We start from the raw sequence: 21,171 nt of genomic DNA, 5'->3' as shown, positions 1-21,171 counted from the left end.
CTAGGCTTATGAGATTTTACTTTGTTATAGAAGTTACCAGTGTGATTACTGAAATGTTCTTCTCATGTATTCAATGTATTTGATATCTGAATGCAGTAACAGTGCTTGCTTTAATTAGCCCGGCTTATAGAAATGAAATCGGGACTCGTTTTGTGTTTGAGAAAGGTCTTCAACATGTGTTAAAACATACAAGGGTCATTGAAGTCTACAGTTTAAGGGACCATTTCTCAGTTAAAGCCTTACTTTTCATTTAGACTAAAATGTAGCTCTCCTTGAGAGAAAGAACGTATTATCTTGATGTTTTGAGAGGACTTCCCTGCATGGTTATAGTTAGAGCCTGGCCAAATTCAGCCTTGAAGAAGCTGTGTGTCGGTGTGTGTTAGTCTTTTTGGTTACAGGTTAAGGAACCACTGGCATTATTGGAGATTGACTGAGTTGTTGTTCTGGACATGTTGGTGCCCAGCAGATCTGCGGACTGGAAGGTCATGATGTGCCTAACGTCAGGGTCCGTGTGTCAGCTGCATAATCAATATGCTTTGGTCTATCTGTATATGTGTGAAAAAATTACTATCTTTAGTTTATCTATTTCTTAGCCAATGAGAATCATTCAACCTGAAGCAAGGACGTAGCTTAGACCTTGGTGAAGGTATAATTGCTGTGATCTTTGTAATTGTAAGCGGGCGGGGGGGACGGGGTGGGTGGATGGACGGGTGGGGGGGACTACGAACTCCTTGTGAGTCTTGAAGCTGACTTCTGCTGATGAAACTGCTCACTATATCTTCAGTAAAACTTTTCTTCAATTCTTTATAATTCGGACACTGGGTCTTCATTCATCATATCTGCTTCTGGGTCTTTGACTGTAAATCCCCTTACAGTATATAATTTTTTTAATTTTATTATTTTTAATCCTGAATTTTGTTTATTGTCTTGGATGACTTGCTTAAAGTCACCATGAAATCAAATGGATTATTCTTATTTTTAATGGAATATTGCAGTATTATGATTTATCATGCACATCTTTTTTTTTTAAATATAATTCATGTGCTCTCGTAATCTTAAATCAAACTTCCCCTCCCTCTTGCAGTGACATCTCTTCTCTGATGATGTGTTTACTGGCGTGAGGATGGGACAACCTGTCAATCGTTTGAGATCACGCATTAGCAAACCACAACTATCCAACAATCATTTCCCAATGGATAAAATTAAGTCCCGCACTACATTTTTTCTTGTTCGAGAAGGATATTTCAAACAGATATACTTCACACAATAGGGAAGAAAAGACTCTTGCAACTTATTTTTCATGCCTACTTTAAATATTGAATTTCATAAATTGTGTAAATTCTATTGTGTTATTATCAATCAAAACCGGTACAGATAAAACTTTGTGTAAACAATGTATTATCTAAATGGTTGGTATTGCTATTATTGATATTGAAGAATAGCAGGAACTCACCAAATGCACCTTAAAAATTGTCCAAATGAGGTGCGTAAACCAAAAACTATATGTAATTGAAACTAAGAAACTCGCCTGCCAGAACAGACGAAGAAGTCTTCTGACCATGGATTGTAAGTATGAAAATCCAGATGCTTATTTTAGGACAGATTTGACTTACTTTACCTAACATGATAATAATCAAAATAAGGTAAAAGGTGTCTAGAAAAATGCACCGTAAAACACTTGTCAATGCCTTATTGATATTACCACCAGGACATCTAATGTCACGGTATACAAATCCATTTGCTTCCTTCTCGTCTCGTGTTATTGTTGTTGCATGAAAGCACGTGTGTGGTGGGCGTGAGTGAGTGTGTGTCATTCCTTGATCCGCTCCAGCTGATCATCATCTCATCACCAGCTGCAGCCGATCTCATCTCACTATTTATGCTCACAGTGTTCTCATCTCCATTGTCAGATCGTTGTTGGATGTGTCCGTGTTCCAGTCTTGTTCCTGAGTATCTCGTCGTGTGTTCCTGTGGATTTCGTCTTGTTCGTGGATTATCGTCGGTTGTGGATTTCACCGGTTGTGGGTCGTTCCTCGTCTGTCTTCACTGCACCACTTGGGATTCACCACGCTGACCATCAACGTCCCTGTGTCGCCATCCACGCCCGTGTCTTTCTGTCTGGACTTCCATTTAATAAAGTTTCTTACCTGCTATTGCTTCCTGTCATCCGTTAAGTCATGACAGAACGATCTGACGCAACCATGGAAGCAGCGGGTACGTCGACATTTAGTCTGGAGGATTTTGTGCAACACAGTATGAGAAGAATGGATTCGCAGGAGAAGAATCTGAATGACACGGGTCGTGCGGTTCAAACTTTGGTGACACAGGTGTCCGAGCTGACCCAGCAGATTCTACTTCTTCGAGCTCCCACTGCGCCGCCCACACCAGCCGTTCCCCCCATTCCACCTGAGGTCCCAGCGCACGGTGAACCACGCCTACCCATTCCAGAGAGCTACGCGGGTGAGTCTGCATTCTGTAGAGCATTTTTGACCAGATGTGCCATGCATTTTGCTCTACAGCCCAGAACATTTCAAAACGAGCAGGCGAAAGTGGCGTTTGTGTTGACTCTTCTAACCGGCAAAGCAGCGCTGTGGGGGACGGCGGTGTGGGAGAATCAAGATCCCTGCTGTGCCTCGTTCCCGGCACTCTCCGCGGAGATGAGACGGGTATTCGATCGTGCTTTCGCGGGGAGAGAGGCCGCTAGGGTGCTGGCCGACCTCCGTCAAGGTGAGAGGTCGGTCTCGGATTTTTCGATCGAGTTCCGAACCCTGGCGGCCGAATGTCAGTGGAACGAGGAGGCGCAGTGGGACATGTTCCTGCATGGGTTGGCTGACCGTGTCCAGAGGGAGATCTACGCCCTGGACCTACCAACAACCCTCAACGGCCTCATCGAACTGGCTCTGCGGGTGGATGCTCGGCTGGCTAGGGTCGGGAGCAGAGCTTTGTTCAACCGTTCTTCAGGAGGAGTCGAGGAGCAACGGTCCAGCGGCAGGGACACGGTCAGCCCAGTCGTCGATCACGAACCCATGCAGGTGGGTCGTGCTCGGCTTTCCAGGGAGGAGAAGGAAAGGCGGAGATCCCTGGGCCTTTGCCTATACTGTGGAGGCACGGGACACTTCGCTTACAACTGCCCGGTAAAAGGCCAAGCCCGATAGTAAGCATGAGGCTACTATCGGGTGGGATCTCCGCCAAGAAGACCTCATCCACATCTACTCTCCTTCCTGTAAGACTGAGATGGTCAGCTCACCAGCACGATTGTCGAGCACTTTTGGATTCCGGGGCTGAAGGTAATTTTATGGACAGCACTTTTGCACACAAATTTCAGATTCCCCTCAAACCACTCACACAAAGGATTGATGTTCACGCACTCAACGGCCAAGAACTCCCCACCATTTCATTTATCACGGAAAACATTACCCTCATCACTTCAGGCAACCACTCCGAGACTATTAGTTTTTACATTCTGGATTCACCCCTGGCACCCATTGTTCTTGGACATCCCTGGCTCATCCATCACAACCCCCGAGTGGACTGGCAACATAAAGCTATACTGGAGTGGAGCAAGGAATGTCATAAGTCTTGTCTCGTGTCTGCCTGTCCGTCTGTGCCTGTTTGTGTGTTTCAGGAGGAGGTTGGGGATTTGTCTAACGTGCCCGAGGAGTACCACGATCTGAAGGAAGTGTTCAGTAAGTCTCGTGCTGCTTCTCTTCCTCCTCATCGTCCCTATGACTGTGCCATAGATTTAATGCCAGGTAAGTCTCCGCCTAAAGGCAAGCTATACTCACTTTCTGTTCCTGAAAGGGAGGCTATGGAGAAATATATTTCTGATTCTCTGGCAACCAGGTTCATCCGCCCTTCCTCTTCTCCAGCGGGGGCGGGGTTCTTTTTTGTGGGGAAGAAGGACGGGTCTCTGCGACCTTGTATTGATTACCGGGGGTTGAATAACATCACGGTAAAGAATACTTATCCTTTGCCGTTGATGTCTTCAGCTTTCGAGAGGTTGCAGGGAGCGTCCGTCTTCACGAAATTGGACTTGCGTAACGCTTATCATTTGGTTCGCATCAGGGAGGGGGATGAATGGAAGACTGCTTTTAACACCCCCAGGGGGCACTTTGAATATTTGGTCATGCCGTTTGGGCTGTCCAACGCTCCAGCAGTCTTCCAGGCACTGGTCAATGACGTGTTACGAGACATGATAGATCAGTTCATATATGTTTACCTGGATGACATATTGATATTTTCCTCGTCTCTCCAGGAACATATGCAACACGTCCGACGAGTGCTTCAGAGGTTGTTAGAGAATGGGCTTTTTGTCAAGGCGGAGAAATGCGATTTTCATGCACAGTCTGTTCCTTTCTTAGGATACATCATCTCGTCTGAGGGAATGCGTGTGGATCCTGAGAAGGTTAAGGCTGTGGTAGAATGGCCAAGTCCAGATTCCCGTAAGGCCCTACAGAGGTTTCTGGGGTTCGCCAATTTCTATCGACGTTTCATTCGTAATTTCAGCCAGCTAGCCGCGCCTCTGACTGCCTTGACCTCCCCCAGCACTCCGTTCAGGTGGTCAGATACAGCCGAGGCTGTATTTGCCAAACTCAAGAGCCGCTTTGTTTCAGCTCCCATCCTCATTGCCCCTGACTATTCACGGCAGTTCGTGGTGGAGGTCGATGCGTCAGAGGTGGGGGTAGGAGCAGTCCTGTCCCAGCGTTCCCCCACAGACGACAGGATGCATCCTTGCGCGTTTTTTTCCCATCGGTTATCGTCAGCTGAACGCAATTACGACATTGGTAACAGGGAGTTGTTGGCAGTCAAGTTAGCGTTGGAGGAATGGCGTCATTGGTTAGAGGGCTCGGGGGTACCCTTTTTAGTCTGGACTGATCACAAGAATTTAGAATACATCAGAACTGCCAAAAGATTGAACTCCAGGCAAGCTCGGTGGGCACTTTTTTTCGGACGTTTTGATTTTTCTCTCTCGTACCGCCCGGGGTCTAAAAACATCAAACCCGACTCTTTATCTCGTATTTTTGATCCTTCCGAACGCCCGTCTACTCCCGAGTGCATTTTACCGGAGAGTCTATTTGTCTCCACACTCGTATGGGAGGTCGAATCGAAGGTCAAGACGGCCTTAGAAGGGGTAACGCCTCCGCCCGGTTGCCCACCGAATCGCTTATTCGTGCCGGAGGGATTAAGGTCTGACGTCATTCAGTGGGGTCATTGCTCCAACGTGGCTTGTCATCCAGGAGTTTTTCGTACTAAGTTTCTAGTCAAGCAACGATTCTGGTGGCCACTCATGGCTCGTGACATCCACAGTTTTGTTTTGGCTTGCTCGGTTTGTGCCACTGGTAAAACTTCCAATCGACCCCCAGATGGGCTCCTTCAACCGCTGCCAGTTCCTTCGAGACCCTGGTCCCATATCGCTCTCGATTTTATTACCGCCCTCCCGCCCTCCCAGGGTAACACAGTCGTTTTGACCGTGGTGGACCGGTTCTCGAAGGCAGCTCATTTCATTCCCTTACCCAAATTACCCTCAGCTAAGGAGACAGCGTTGACAGTCATTGACCACGTCTTTCGGTTACATGGCCTCCCGATGGACGTGGTCTCTGACAGGGGACCCCAATTTGTGTCCAAATTTTGGCAAGAATTTTGTAAATTACTGGGGGCGACGGTTAGTTTATCCTCAGGGTTTCATCCCCAGAGCAATGGTCAAACCGAGAGAGCCAACCAAGATCTGGAAAGGGTGTTGCGATGTTTAGTCTCCAAGAATCCTTCCTCATGGAGCCAGCAACTTTCCATGGTTGAGTACGCCCACAACACGTTACCAGTGTCGGCCACGGGCCTATCTCCGTTTGAATGTAGTTTAGGTTACCAGCCACCTATTTTTCCCAGTCTGGAATCCGAAGTCGCGGTTCCCTCCGCACACGCCTTAATCCAGAGGTGTCACCGCACTTGGACTAGAGCCCGTGAGACTTTACTCCAAGTGGGGGCGCGCACCAAGGCGAGGGCCGATCGCCACCGGTCTAAGCCTCCCATATACGTCGTCGGTCAAAAAGTGTGGCTTTCTACTAAGAACATTCCTCTCCGTTCCGTCTCTAATAAGCTTGCTCCCAAATTTATTGGCCCGTTCTCTGTCACCAAGATCATTAGTCCGGTGGCAGTCCGCCTTAGTTTACCTCCAGCGTACAGGAGGGTACACCCCGTTTTTCACGTTTCCAAAATTAAGCCTGTGTTTCGTTCACACATTAATCCGCCAGTCCCGGTTCCCCCCCCGCCGCGTCTCGTAAATGGGGATACCACCTATTCGGTTAATCGTATTCTGGATTCGAGGCGGAGGGGACGCGGATTTCAGTACTTGGTGGACTGGGAAGGTTACGGTCCGGAGGAGAGAAGTTGGGTTCCTGCTAGAGACATTCTGGATCACTCTCTGATCGATGATTACAATCGACAGGTAAGGAGTTCTGAGAACGTCGGGAGGCGTTCTTAGGAGAAGGGGTACTGTCACGGTATACAAATCCATTTGCTTCCTTCTCGTCTCGTGTTATTGTTGTTGCATGAAAGCACGTGTGTGGTGGGCGTGAGTGAGTGTGTGTCATTCCTTGATCCGCTCCAGCTGATCATCATCTCATCACCAGCTGCAGCCGATCTCATCTCACTATTTATGCTCACAGTGTTCTCATCTCCATTGTCAGATCGTTGTTGGATGTGTCCGTGTTCCAGTCTTGTTCCTGAGTATCTCGTCGTGTGTTCCTGTGGATTTCGTCTTGTTCGTGGATTATCGTCGGTTGTGGATTTCACCGGTTGTGGGTCGTTCCTCGTCTGTCTTCACTGCACCACTTGGGATTCACCACGCTGACCATCAACGTCCCTGTGTCGCCATCCACGCCCGTGTCTTTCTGTCTGGACTTCCATTTAATAAAGTTTCTTACCTGCTATTGCTTCCTGTCATCCGTTAAGTCATGACATCTAAATTGTATTAGGTTGGTCTCAGAATGTCCATCTCAGATTGGCTTCATTATTCCTCTAACTATCTTAGACTCTTTCAGAAAAATAAAATCTTAGCGGGTTAGCACTGTGTCCTTAAGAGAGGAGACTCCTTCCATCTCGCTTCTCCTCATATGCCCCTTGCATCTTTTATATTACCTCGGCTCTTATATTACAAAAATGTATTCACAATTTGCTGTTCTTGCCTTACATGCATTTGTTTTGAAACTATTATCCTCACAGCCTCTTAAAAGCATAAGCAATTGCATTAGTCAATGATAGTCTTTGCAACAGGTCATGCAGTGAAGTTGAATAAGGGTGTATGTTGAGTGCTGATGGTGAGATTTACAGAGAGAATGACTGTGTTTACACCCAGGGTCTGGAACAATAGGCCCCTCTTTATGAGCACACTTAAATCATTAAAAGAGGAGCATGATGACGAACACATATGAGAGAAGTGTATCCACTTCAGCTCAATGTGTTCCTGACACGCATATTCCACTGGCGCCGCTATGAGATAAAGAGAGAGCTCAGGTAGGTACCTCTGGCTCTCTTCACAATTCTTTTTTCTGTTTTGAAAGATTGTACTATGTTTTTAACTCTGATTATTCATCCATGTGAATAACGGCTAATGTTAAATCATTAACTGTAAAAATGTGTAAGCGTGGGAAAAAGGCTTCATAGTATGGGTGGAATTTACAGAATTTGCTTAAGTCACGGGTGTTACACACATGGTTTTTATTTTATTTTATTTTATTTTATTTTATTTTATTTTTTATTTTTATTTTTATTTTATGGGAAAAGTAAACTGTTTTAATGATTAGCTTAAAAGTAAATCGTGGTCACTCCATGGTCACTTTGGTGTTTGTGTGATCTCAAGGCCACTGGGGTCTGTTTATTTAACATTGTTGAGGACAAAATGCCACATGAAAAAAAAGGTTATTAGATCTGTTATTTTACATATGAGACAAAATACAACGAATCTCCATTATTTTCTTATTACATTTCCAGTATTTTAACCTGTGACTTTTGAAATATGAGTCAGCTTAAGCTATAAACCAAGTAATGTGCAGAATGCGGTGACATGATTTACCTTGCCATTCTTGACATGTGCTGTACTTAATATAAAGCTGTGATTGTCACAATATAAAATATTTGGTTGGCTGGCAATAGATAGCCAGTCAACCATATAGTCAACTATTGCCAACAAGGTAAACATCCCTTCCAAAGCATATTTAACTAGGTGTTTAATCAAAGCCTATCAACCGAAGGCAAACACTATTTTGATTATTTTTAGCTAACAAATATCACATGTTCTCACTATGGATGACCAAGTATAAAGGGAAGTCAGAGCAGATGAGCTGTAATCACATTTTCTGAGTCAAGATCTGAAATCCAGAGGTTAAATTGTAATTTGTAAAGCTTTTGACTCAACACTAGGAATATGTGTTTTTTGTCCAGGAATTTGAGGTGTGTTTGACTTTTCATCATTTCAAGTTCTTCAATCTCCCTCATTACTTTTGTTGCAGTACTGCGGGATGTCATGGAGCTGACAGAGTAAGTAATGTTTTTATGGCTCGTGTCCCTTCACAGACACACATTCACACATGCTGTACAGCTTTTGACTTTGTGCCTTCTGGTTTGATAAGCGTACACATGGACGGGCACGCCTCACTTTATGGCTTCATCAGATCTCTGAGTGTACTAAAATACTGTCAGGGAAGTACCTCTGCAGAGGGTATATTGACTTGTTTATGGTAGTGCACTAGATCTCATTGGCTGCTTGTGTAGAACTTATCAGAGGGCAGAAACTCATTCCTTAACCTGTTCTTATGTTCTTTAAGGAAGTTTACCTTCAATCCCAAGGAGGGAATAGACAATCCAGCCATGGTGACTGCAGACGATACAGGTTAATGAGTTCTTGTATTAGGTATTATTAGTGCCTTTTTGTGTGTGGATAGACTGGATACTTTGAGATTTAGAATTAAAATTATTTAATTGTGTTATTTATTTATTTTTGTTAATTGTTTTTTACTGAGACCACGGCAGGTTTCAGATGTCTGTGCTATACCAGGGTTCCCCAAACTAAATGAAAAGCTAATAATTAATTAAATCATACAAATACATTTTTTTTAAATGAATATAAAACATCTACTAAAAATATGAAGTATTTAATTTGTTTACCTGTTTGTCATGTGACCATTAACCAACATCAGAGAACTACAAACATTCAACTGTGTTGTTAAATTATTGAAATATTGACTTAAAATCTCATTGTGGTCTTCAAATAAATATTTTAGATCAAAGAGGTTTGGCTAGCAAAAAAGTTTGGGATGTTCCCTGCTCTATACCATAATTATAAACAAATACAGCACAGAATAACGCTGCTAAAATGTGTTACCATAGTTTATAGTATACCTTAAAGTGTACAGATTGTTCATTTAACTCCAGTCTTTGCTGACAGAGCATGTGTCAAATCCCACACCACGTGTGTGCGTGCTGAGGAGGGAAGAAGGAGAAACCTTTGGCTTCCGCCTGCGTGTGGAAAGAGGGCGGCAGGGTCATATAATCAGGCAGCTGAATTCATTGGGTGTGGCAGAGCGGAGTGGGCTCAAGGATGGGGACCACCTGCTTGAAGTCAATGAGAAGTTTGTTGACAACGTGGAACACATGGAGGTGAGAAGTCATGATCTTTGTTTTGCAATTATTGTATGTTTTTTTTTACTGTACAAGCTATGAACATATGTTTTTTGTGTCAGGCTTTGTAACAGATTATTACTTTATTATATTTGTCCCATTTTCTTAGGTGGCCCGTATGATTCAGGTGAGTGGATCACAGTTCTGCTTCCTGGTTTTAGATGAAAAGGCCTACGACCAGGCTGTTTCTGAGGGCCGTGACCTTAGAGAGTTGGCTAAAGCCAGCCGTGGAGAAGGATGGAGGCCTCCTCGTCTCTGCCACATCAAGAAAGATGCTCCTGGCCTGGGCCTCAACATACTGCCTTTGGAAGGTAAGAACCACAGTATCTCACATTAAAAAATAATTCTGTAATGCTTTTTGTAACGTCTTTTTTTAAAAGAAGTGAGGTTAAAGGTCAAGTGTGCGCTTTCTGGTTTATCTGTGGTGTAGGTGAGAAAGGCAAATTCGCTGTAAGCCCAGTGAAAGGAGGTGCCGCAGAGAGGGCAGGAGTGAGGAAAGGTGACCGGCTAATCTGGATGGATGGTGCCATGGCCTGTGAACTCACACACTCTGCCATCAGCAGAATCGTAAGCAAGGACTTGCTTTAGATACACTGTAAAAAATATACTGTTAAATTTATGGTTAAAAAACCAGCAGCAGTGGTTACCAGATTGTGTGGTTAACATCACAACATTTATTTCCATCAAGGGGTGCATACATTTGTTAAATTTGTTAAATTTATTGTTGAGAGGAAAACCCCTTGAGATGTGACATCTCGTTTTCAAGGGGATCTCAAGAAAAACATACTTCACAAACATACATACATACTAACAAAACAAAGACAAAAGCTCTCCATCACACCAAAACCACCCATATCTTCCCCAATCCAACCATTAGATATTAGGCAGTAAACAGTTAAGGTCATTCATATAAACAATTGAGAATTAAAAAAAATAAAAAACATATATATATATATATATATATATATATATATATACATACATATCAAGCATGAAGAAAACAGTTGCAGCTTGTATGCAAATAATTAAGAAGAGACATCTTAAACTGGTGAAAAGAGGAGATCGATCTAAAAGACCTATAAACCATTCCAATCAGAAGGGGCTTTAAATTTAAAGGCTCTCCTCTTTCTGTGGATATATTTGGTACGGAAAAGAAAAGATGGTCAGTGTCTCTTAGGCTGTAGGATGTTTGATATGGAATCAAGTATTGTTTCAGATTGGATGGGTAGTTTGAGAAAATGCATTTGTGAACAAACTGCAACCAATGATACTGTCGTCTAGCATTTAGTGAAAGAAGATTCAATGACTGATACATTTGACAGTGATGAGTTCTAAATGGGCACCTCAAAACAAATCTGCAGAGACTATTATAGATCACATTCAAAGGTTTAAGATTGGTTACGGTTGTGTTCTGATAAACAACATCCGCATAATCAATTATAGGCAATAATAGTTGAGTAATAATTTTTAATCTAATCTGTTTTGTAAAACTATTAATTGAGCGGTATAACATTCTTAAACTACAGTTTATGTTTTTTACAATATAATTGATATGAGGTCTGAAAGTAAGTCGGGAGTCGAGCCAAAGGCCCAGACATTTAAACTCATCAACCTTCATTAAAGGTGTACCTTCCAGGAATTTAACCTCAAGATAATTATTTTGCTTATGGAGTGCAGATCTGGTTGCAAAAAGCATGCTATAAGACTTCTTTTTTTTTTTCAATAAAAGCAGATTAGAAGAGAACCATGTTTGAATACGATTGAAATCAAAATGAAGTGAGGTTTGAATCTTAGATATATCGTTTTTAGATGTTTATATAACTGTGTCATCTGCATATAGATGAATCTGACAGTCTGAGCATATTTGTGGGAGAAATAAAAGATATTTTCTATAAAAATAGAAAATAAAAGGGGCCCTAGGGAAGAACCCTGAGGGACACCCGTTTCCATTACTCTAGGCTGGGAGAGAGCAGCATTAAAAGACACACTTTGACGTCTGTAATGAAGATATGAATTAAACCAGAGAACAGCTGATTTGGAGAGACCAATTTTTGGTTAAGACATTTTTGGTTAAGATCTTGTATTGACAATGCAAGAGTCAAGCACTCTGTAAAGTCCACTCCAGCACATCCCAAAGACGTTCAATGAATTTATGGTCAGGGCTCAGAGGTGCCAATTCATGTGTGAAAATTATTATTCATGCTCCCTCCCAACCATTATTTCACAATTTGAGCCTGATGCCTGGAATATGGCCATGAAACGTCTTCCTACATGGTTGTTTAAGAAATGAAAAGTTACATACTAGCATATAACATGCTAGAAACAATAATCACTTCAATAATAATCCAATCATATACTCTTACGCATTTGTCAATTTAAATCCAAACAGCGACCTTTTTTTTGACCGGGCAATCAAGATATTACAGGATGGCATATTGGTGCCTATATGTTTTAAAACTTATAACCATAAATCATCAAGTGATGTAATGTTAAAAATACCATTATATAAATTAAAAATTATATATTTGTAATGTGTAGGTAATGTTTTAGTTTCAGTTTCACTCTGTTTGCTCTGTTCCCATTCTCGGTTAATTAGTTTCCATAGTTCCTAATTCCACGCTCCTGTTCTGTTTCTCTTTTCTTTCTTTTTACGTTCTCTGTATATTACCGGCAGTTCAGCTGCTATGCCTGGAACAGAAGGCCTCGAGGACCCCACCCATAGATTTCTCCATCTGTCGATTCAAACCCACTTCCCGATCACTCCTCGCTTTTTTTCTCTAGTTTGAACAAAGTTCGCAAAGCTTTGCATCCCGGGTTTTGGTCCTCAAGGAACATTCACTAAATTCGTGGAGTTGGTACTGGTGAACTGGGGGTCCCTGTACACCATCTGCCCTGTTGAAGAGGCTGTGGGCTTGAGCCTGCAACGCTGCACAAGCCACAGCCTGAAAGGAGGACAGAGCCAACACATTGCCCCAGAGCCCAAGCTTTGCAAAACGTCTGACCAGGTGCGTGAACCGGCTACATCGTCCGTCCCTGTGGGGTTGCTTGTGGAGTTCGAGGGCATGGAGGAAAGCCCCACCCACAGCCAACGTGGAAGTGTTGTGCCTGTCCTCTAGGAATTATTTTGAAATGGAAGTAGAAGTTTACCTGGTTCTCCCAGCCCTGCTACTCCTGCCCAGCTCAAAGTCTCTTATGTCCCTGGTGGTTCCACCCAGCTCAAAGTCTCCTGTGTTGCCAGAGTTCCTGCCCAGCCTCCCTCCCCTACCTCCTCTTCCAAAAGCAGCTAGTTCCTCAGCTCCGCCTCCGCTGGTTCACTTCAGCCCCTCGGTTCCTCCTCTGAAACCACTCCACTGTGTGGATTCAATTCTTCAGTTCTCCAGCGTTGCCCAGGCAATTGGATCCCCCGGCTCTGCCTCCAGCAGCTGATCCCGTCACTCCACCTCGGTCCGTCGACCTGTCAGCTCTTCCTTGGCTTCTCCTTCCCTACTGGGTCCTCCTGGCTCCACCTCAGACACGCCTCGCTGTCGCTCTGTCTCGGCCTCCAGGACCATCGGTATCGCCCGGTTCCATCTGCTCTCATAAGCACCCAGGGGTCCACATTCATCAGCATTGTCTCCGTTGGTCATCCCCTGGTATCAACACCCAAAAACTCAACCATGGCTTCTCCCTCCATCGACTCCGTCATGGGTTTTCATCCTGGCTGTGCTCTGTGTCCCTGCCTGGCTCCTCCTGCTCCTGGCTTCTCCCTGGTTTCTCCCACCGTCATCACCACCCTGGTCTCTCCCCCCGCTAGTGCCTCTCGGTTCCTGCCTTTCGCCTGCTCCTCTCGGTTCCTGCCTTTCGCCTGCTCCACGTCCTCCTTCAGAGCCCCCACCCTCCCTCCAGAGTTAGACTGTTACGGTGTGAGGAGCGCACTGTAACATGTATGTTATGTTTAAATTTTATTTTCACTCTGTTTGCTCTGTTTACATTCTCATTAGATCCCTTGTTGGTTAATTGGTTAATCCGTAATTCCACGCACCTGTTCTGTTTCTCTATTGATTACATTCTCTGTGAATATAAGCCCTATGTTTCCCTTTGTTTGTCCGTTATCGTCTATTTTGTGTTGTATTCTCTATTCCTGATATTCTCCTGCATGTTTTTTTTTTTTTTAAATTATTATGAAAGACTTTTTTGTTTATACTCCTGAGTATTCTCCATTCAATACACTCATGTGTGACGATATCAAAATTTGCTTTTTACCTTAAAATGTACTAATAGCCACAATAAGAAAACGGATGGTAAAACAGAAAGCCACATGATGAATTAGAATTCATCGAAAGCGGCCTTTCCATAAAACACGACCAATTCTTGCATATACTGTACAGTGTACAGGGTCAAACAAACAAAGACACTAAAATAATGCAACAAACATTAACTAAATAACAGAAAATGTAACACACAACCCCATAATATATATTACTGATTACAAAAATAAGAAACAACAAACTATTATTATCATGTGACTATTTTTCACAGTAAATTATATGGCAATTCATAGTTCCTACTTACAAAATGTTACATTATTTTACAGTAAAATTACATATAATGCCATGTTAAACCATTTTAAAAAATGTCACTATATGGCAACTGACAGTTACAATATTTTTTTCTTGCAAACATTTTTACAGTGTACAAAGCTCTTCTGAGCTATGTGTCAAACTCATGGGCAGCATGTAGACCTTTTGTCACTCACCTGATGGTTATGGTGATGATATTTCCAGGTGAAGAAGTGCAGTGATCACATGACAGTGCTGGTGATTGACAGTGACAGTGAGAAGAGTTATGCCGGTAGGAAAATGCCCATTCTCCCAGCCCTGGCTGACGCAGAGAACATGCCGTATCGGCCCCACAGACTGCATTTGGTGTTGGGGCCGGAAGGGTATGGCTTCTTGCTCAGGCTGGAGAAGACTGGAGCAGGACGCACTGGTGAGAGGCAAACACACACTTTGACATGTACTAATTTATCTGCAATCTATTTGTACAGCTACATAAATGGATTGCTGTCTACATATTTATGTTTGGTTTATACAGTCCACATGGTGAGAGAGGTGGATAATGGCAGCCCTGCTGAACTGGGAGGTGTTAAAGAAGGTGAGATGCTTCTTGAAGTGAATGGAGAATCCACAGACTCACTGAGTCATGATGAAGTTGTCAGCAAAATCAGACAGAGTGGGCAGCAGGTCACCCTCACAACTATGCCACCTCAGGGCCATGACTTCTACACTAAGGTGAATATACAAAGTATACTAATATGGGGGTGATTCTTTTTACTTATGCCCGTTTGTCTAAAGTTACTTGTCTGTTAAACGTCATGTATCTCTCTTTCTTAGCTGGGCCTCTCCCCCTTACTGTTCTGTGTGGATTTTACATCTGGTAGCCCGGAGAAAAAGGAAACCCCAATGACGCTGAATCCTGAAGTGCCCCCTGTTGAGCCTGAGGTGGATGTGCAGATTGATCCTAATGTTAGACGCTGTATAGTGCAGAGGGGCTCGGCTGGTTTTGGCTTCCATTTGGGTTGCGTCCAACAGAAACCTGGAACTTTCATCAGCCAGGTACAATGAAGCCCATTCACTGACAAATCAGCCTTTATACGATACTGACTTCAGATGTTAGGACTGGATAGAAATGAACCTTTGTTCTGGATCTGTGGGAACTCTTCACAAAAGTAGGCTATACTCTTGGAAAACCAGCCCTAGTCTACATATCATGGGAGTCTTCATTTGTTAGAAATGATAGAATTACATAAACATTTTATAAAAGATCAGTGATACAACTCAGTTAGATGCTCTGACAATTACTACAAGTAAAATATATAATTTCAAGTAAATTTGACAGTGTATTACTTAAAATTACCAACATTTTTTAGGTAGCAGCGGGAGGCCCAGAAGAGGGTTCAGGTCTGCTTCAGGGTGATATGGTGGTGGAGGTGAATGGACAGAATGTGGAGAAAGAGTCTGTGGAGGATGTGATCTTACATGTGAAGAGAGGAGGAGACACTCTTTCTTTACTTGTAGTAGATCAAAAAGGTTATGACTGGCTGAAGAAGAATGGGAAGCCAATCACTGTGAACAAACTAGCAACAATCTCTGAGGTATGCAATAATGTATTGTTGTGCTTTCTCGTGTTTGGTTTATCAGTGTCGGTGGAGGCGTGAAGAGAAGCACACAACAAACAAAATCACTCACGCTAAATGTAAACAAGCACAAGCAGTAAACTAATCCCTGCCTAATGACGTAGCCACATCTGATTGGCTAATACAAAACTCATTATACATGAAATAACTGTAACTCAATACATATATTGATCAATTGCATGATTGTACCACACACACACACACACGCACACAATAAGCAAACACATCAACTTCATTAACTTTATTTATATTTGTTCATGTACCATTTGTTACAGGTGGAGGAAAGTGTTTCGAGTGCTGCTAAACCAACACTGAAGACTGATGACTTGTCTGATGATGACCGGACTTAGTTCATAGTATAGCTGGGATGGCCATAAAACAGTCCTGATAATGTCAATGAGATTAGTACTTTGAGAATGATCTTTAAATAGAGTTTCACTGGTTAGCTCATTTCTCTGAACTATATTTGCACTTTACCTATTCAAAATGTGTGCATGCATGATCCCAATTCTGCATAATCATTCAGAGTGCTGTAAAGGTTAAGATTGATCTGGAAGTAAAAATCCAGAATGCATTGCAGGAAGACGCTAACATTGTTAATTTCTGTGTTTCTGAGAAGTATTATCTATTATATCAGTATTTTAACATGTGCTCACTATGTTTTGCCAGGTTGTGACTTATGAATCTGCCATTTTTGCATTGTGTCATTTTCATCCTGAATAAATTATCATTTAAATGGGGTCAAATGTCTTTTTCTTTTTCCCCAAATCAAAATGTTAAATAAATTAAGATCAACAAATGAAAAACTAAAAATGTAAATAAATGTCTCTATGAATGATTCAGGAAATAAATTGTGTTTTTGTTGTACTGACCTTGGCTACTGATAAATTCAACATTAATTAATAATAAATAAATAATATTACACTATTTGCTTTTACAACACTGATACATGGAAGATATCAAGATAATATACCCGTTTATGTATATGTTTATGTAGTGCATTTACAGTCGCACTTAGTCGGCCGTTTTATGCCGCTCTTATTTATGTAAAAATATTTTAATCCGTGCATGGTATTACATGTTTAGTCAGGTTTAACCATTTTTTATTTTTATAAACAGTATTTTTTTATTCAACATGTACGCTATATAGATATAGGTATATTTATGTATAGGCATGCTCTAAATTTCCGTCAGGCGTATAAGCTTGCATCCTCGATTGAAGGGTCCTTCGCTGGAGGTGACATTCATTGAAGGGCCCCGGTTTGTGGAGAGAAGCGGCGAATAAATCTTCACAGTTCACAGAAATCATGGCCCAGGCGGTACAGAAACTCGTGGCTAAAGTGCCAACGTTGGTCGGCGGTAAGAATAATTACCTTTTACTTAAGCTGTAGAAGATGTATTTCTTTGTAATGTTTGTTTCTAGTTAAGTGCTTCTGGTTTCCGCAGCTGTTAGAACAGGCCGCGTAAATGAACAAATCACGAATTAGATCAATTAAACATAACGCATACGCTAATGTTTTGTGCAAACAGATGACCGATAATTGTGTTAGTAAATGTTTGTGTTCTGTCTTGTCTAAAGCTGTCTAAAGCATTCTTGAATGCCTAGCTCGTACTTCTACAACAGCGTTAGCTGCTATGCTGAAGTTGACAGAACAGTCGCCCAATGTCAACGTGTGTGTCGATACATTCAACTCAAATATGTTTGTTGTTCACTTGGCATTTGCTTTGTGACATTTCTTTTAAAAATGGCGTTGATATTGATATTTTGCAGCTGCTGTGAGCTACTCCAAGCCCCGGCTAGCCACATTCTGGTATTACGCCCGTGTGGAGCTGGTTCCTCCCAGCCCTGCCGAGATCCCCAAGGCCATCAGCGGCTTCCAGGATCTCCTCAAGGGCTTCCAGTCAGGACGGCTCGGTCAGACTACAGTCAGGGTTAGTATAGGTACTTTGAATTCTGGGTTGCATTTCAAGTTGAACATTTCCGTTTTAAATACAAATTTAAAATATTTGCATGACAGCTGTCCCTCAGCCTGAGCAGATGCGTTTTGGGGAAAAAAACAAACACATTATTTTGTAATTTGCTGTTTTAATTACTTATGTATTTTTACTTGTATTTTTCAAAACGCATCTCCTCAGGCTGAGGGACTGCTGTCATGTGATTTTATATTTTAAATATTTATTTATCTATTTATTAAAAATTGTGCACATTACATAGACACCATTAGGAAAGGCTTTGGAATTACATTGCAGCATGCATGTGTTTTAAGAAAAGTTGCTCTAAATCTGCTCCTTGTGTATCTATCTATATATACTGTATACTCACACACACACGCATATGTATGTGTGTGACCCGAGCTGGCAAAATGAGTCGCACATTTTCAAAAATAAGTTATTTTCACATTGTCTATTAAAAATTAAAAAACCCTCAAAATTATGTATGATTTGTTGGAATCAGACAAAAAATGACTTGACTACAACTGTTCACCTGAAGTCGATATAGTCAGCAAAGTCAATTTTGAGAAAAATCAACTTAGTTTTCTGAAGGTTCCAAAACAAAATCAGCTAGTAGCAACCATCCCTTAAAATCCCTGGTAACAGCAAATTTGGCACACACCAAGTCAAAACCAAATGTTATATATATATATATGTATATATAACTTATTTTTTCCATGATACCACAATTGTTTGATTGACATTAATGAAACAGACAGCCTATATATATTAAGACCTACTGTACTGCACCGATCTAAAATAATGTTACACAGATGTTTTTCCTCCAACAGTTTACAAAACGTTCACATAAGACATAACAGACGTTTGCGTAAATACTCGCCTAGACAGATACTGTAATTGTGTATGCGTGTATATCAGGATTGTGCTCTGTCTGAGGTGTCTTTGTGCGCACACATTGGATCTGTCAGTCAGTGTGAGTAAGACCGTTTTTCATGTACAAAAAAAGGTGGTACTCTGAGAAATGTACAAATAAAGATACTTTTAGATGTTTAAGTGCTATTTGGAGCATTGGGATCGCTAGACAAGGGCTTAATGAATTTTTTTTTTTTTATGAAAACCTCAAAATCGACATTTTTTTTCCACTTGTTTTGCCTGTAGCTTTAAATTGATCCTGTGCTCATTCCAACCCCGTTTGCCCGAATATATAAACAATGATGTTAATGGCATGAGCCCTCTATTTCAATTCCTATCTGCGCTTTCAACTATATTGGACTTTAATATTTTCGAATAAATGGCAGCTTGATTTAGCTATTGTGTCAGACTGTGCCTGTTGATTTATCAAACTGTAGATACATTTCATTGTCACAGAGTAATATTTAGCTGTTCATTATAATTGTTTGGCAAACCAGACTATGAATAGTTCTATTTAATATATTATTGATTATATAATGTTTCTCATCACTTTTATTTCCTTTTTTTTTTTTGCCACCACAGGATGCTCTGAGGAATGGGCTTGTTGCCACAGAAGTTCTGATGTGGTTCTACATCGGGGAGATTATTGGAAAGAGAGGCATTGTTGGCTATGATGTATAAATGTGGACTGTCCTGTTTGCTTGTTTTCGTTGCTAAGTTGTGTCTGTTCCCTTCTCTATCAGAATTCTTGGAATCCAGGAACTAAAATAAATATTATTAAAGAAAAGCTTTCATGCTGCTTTAATTCCAGTGGTCTTTTAATTCCAATTTAGTCAGTGGACCCAGGATAATGGTACAGTGAATTACAATTTTGTTGAACTCTAGGATGTTTCCATCACAGTTTAGTACTTGTTGATGTTTTGACTTGTAGACTAATCCAAGCTCAGCCCTTACATAACTCTTCACTATAGAACCACTGTCCTTTAGAATGTTTCCTCTCTTCTTGATTTAAATGAGTGAACATTTTATTGTGGGATGGATCTAGTGTTAACCATTGTGAGAGATTCCATCTCCTAGCCTATGTTAGGTGAGACAGGGGTCAAGATTTTTTTCACAAGAAAAAGCATGCATGCATGTGTATATATGCGGGATATAGATTTATCTTGGCATACACCAAAAAATAAAATCATGTAATAATTGACATCTCTTCACGCTCCTGTTTTTCTGATAGCATCCGCATAACATTTCCCAAGTATTTGTGGAACTCCTGTCGGACATCTTCAGGCTCTTCCTCAAGGTTTGAGTGAATGAGAGGCAGCTTGTTTAACTGTGGGGCTACACAGAGGATAAATAAAAAAATTGTAAATGTCACATGCACTCAACATTTTAAACATCAGCAATTTTTGAAGGGGTGTTCAGAAATTAAATGAGAATTTTAAATGAAAAGGCAAATAACAGCACCATATTAAAATCTGCAGTAACATTAATTATAGCCAGTTCTTCATCAGCCTCAAGATAGCTTATTTCTCTGACAAACTAATACTGTAAAGTGGATAAGTTACCTAATGGTGGATGGGTAGTGTCAGCTCCACACCCTGGTTTATGATGTGCTATGAGCAGACACTGGGCCTCTAGCAGTCCCTGTGAGGAGATGATTGTCGAGTGCCAGGTCTCAATTTCCTTTAGATGACTGGGCACATCTGGGTTAAATACAATAACTACCCCATTGGAGTCTTTCATTAAAGCTGGCCAACATGATTCAAACCTGTGCACACACAATATTGAATGAATTCACTCAAAAAAGAAAATACAAATGACAACTTCAATCTTGTTCAGGAAAGTGGTCTACATTTGGTCAACTTACTTGAAATCTCCCGCACAATCCCATAGTTCCACTTCACACGCTGAATTTTTGTTGCCATTAGATAAACTGTGTGATTCAAACTCAAGTATCCTATAGACGGGAATTATTTGAGGATGTAACAAAAACAAAACGTTTGGCCAGACAGCTTAAACATTTATATTTATTGCAACAAAATATTTCAAATCAACCCACCTTACGCCTTGTGTTGGACTGTAATGATCAGCTCCAATTTGTTCCGTTGTGTCGGAGAGAAAATTGGCCAATGCTGTTTTTCCACACTGTCAACATGAAATATGAAAAATAGTAATCTACACTAAATAATTTAATATTATACATCGCATTCTACACACAACCAAATGGTTTACCTCGTTTGGTCCAATGAATAATACTTTCACCTTGACCATCTTGACGTATCGAGAGAATAAAAAGACAAGGAAGAGAGTTTTGACTAGACCTATTTTTCTAACCTAGCTAACGTTAGCGCGTTAGCTAACAAAGATAAGTTCACATGCAGAAAAAAATAACGAAATACAAAACGTTTAATCAACGTGTCAAATAAGTGCGATTATGCGATATTTCTCCCAGTATATAGACA

The 21,171-nt window shown here is 41.5% G+C and overlaps 3 protein-coding genes across 3 annotated transcripts; 2 read left to right on the top strand and 1 right to left on the bottom strand.

Annotated features, from left to right (window-relative positions):
* Nucleotides 1-2,810: 2,810 nt before the first annotated feature.
* nherf4b (NHERF family PDZ scaffold protein 4b) lies at nucleotides 2,811-16,585 on the top strand. Its single transcript, XM_056245050.1, has 16 exons — nucleotides 2,811-3,134; nucleotides 3,626-3,686; nucleotides 4,362-4,417; nucleotides 4,511-4,681; nucleotides 6,095-6,184; nucleotides 6,684-6,889; nucleotides 8,473-8,532; nucleotides 8,820-8,884; nucleotides 9,440-9,651; nucleotides 9,782-9,983; nucleotides 10,103-10,239; nucleotides 14,436-14,640; nucleotides 14,746-14,942; nucleotides 15,045-15,266; nucleotides 15,581-15,805; nucleotides 16,123-16,585. Exons 1-16 carry the CDS (start codon nucleotides 2,811-2,813, stop codon nucleotides 16,195-16,197), a joined length of 2,508 nt encoding a protein of 835 aa, XP_056101025.1. The 3' UTR covers nucleotides 16,198-16,585.
* A 461-nt stretch (nucleotides 16,586-17,046) lies between these two features.
* atp5l (ATP synthase, H+ transporting, mitochondrial F0 complex, subunit g) lies at nucleotides 17,047-19,497 on the top strand. The gene is made up of 3 exons (XM_056244752.1): nucleotides 17,047-17,206; nucleotides 17,619-17,779; nucleotides 19,295-19,497. The coding sequence occupies exons 1-3, from the start codon at nucleotides 17,155-17,157 to the stop codon at nucleotides 19,391-19,393; spliced, it is 312 nt and encodes a 103-aa protein (XP_056100727.1). The 5' UTR covers nucleotides 17,047-17,154; the 3' UTR covers nucleotides 19,394-19,497.
* Nucleotides 19,498-19,852: 355 nt separating this feature from the next.
* Nucleotides 19,853-21,108, bottom strand: ift22 (intraflagellar transport 22 homolog (Chlamydomonas)). The gene is made up of 5 exons (XM_056244742.1): nucleotides 20,942-21,108; nucleotides 20,769-20,854; nucleotides 20,577-20,666; nucleotides 20,275-20,477; nucleotides 19,853-20,047 (listed from the first exon to the last, which is right to left on the bottom strand). The coding sequence occupies exons 1-5, from the start codon at nucleotides 20,978-20,980 to the stop codon at nucleotides 19,899-19,901; spliced, it is 567 nt and encodes a 188-aa protein (XP_056100717.1). The 5' UTR covers nucleotides 20,981-21,108; the 3' UTR covers nucleotides 19,853-19,898.
* Between the last annotated feature and the right edge of the window lie 63 nt (nucleotides 21,109-21,171).

The sequence above is a fragment of the Rhinichthys klamathensis genome, unplaced genomic scaffold (genome assembly GCF_029890125.1).
Source record: "Rhinichthys klamathensis goyatoka isolate OS25496 unplaced genomic scaffold, OSU_Roscu_1.1 h1tg000028l_1, whole genome shotgun sequence".
Lineage (NCBI taxonomy): Eukaryota > Metazoa > Chordata > Actinopteri > Cypriniformes > Leuciscidae > Rhinichthys > Rhinichthys klamathensis.
The sequence above is the reverse complement of the archived record's forward strand: the minus strand, read 5'-3'. Positions and strand labels throughout refer to the sequence as shown.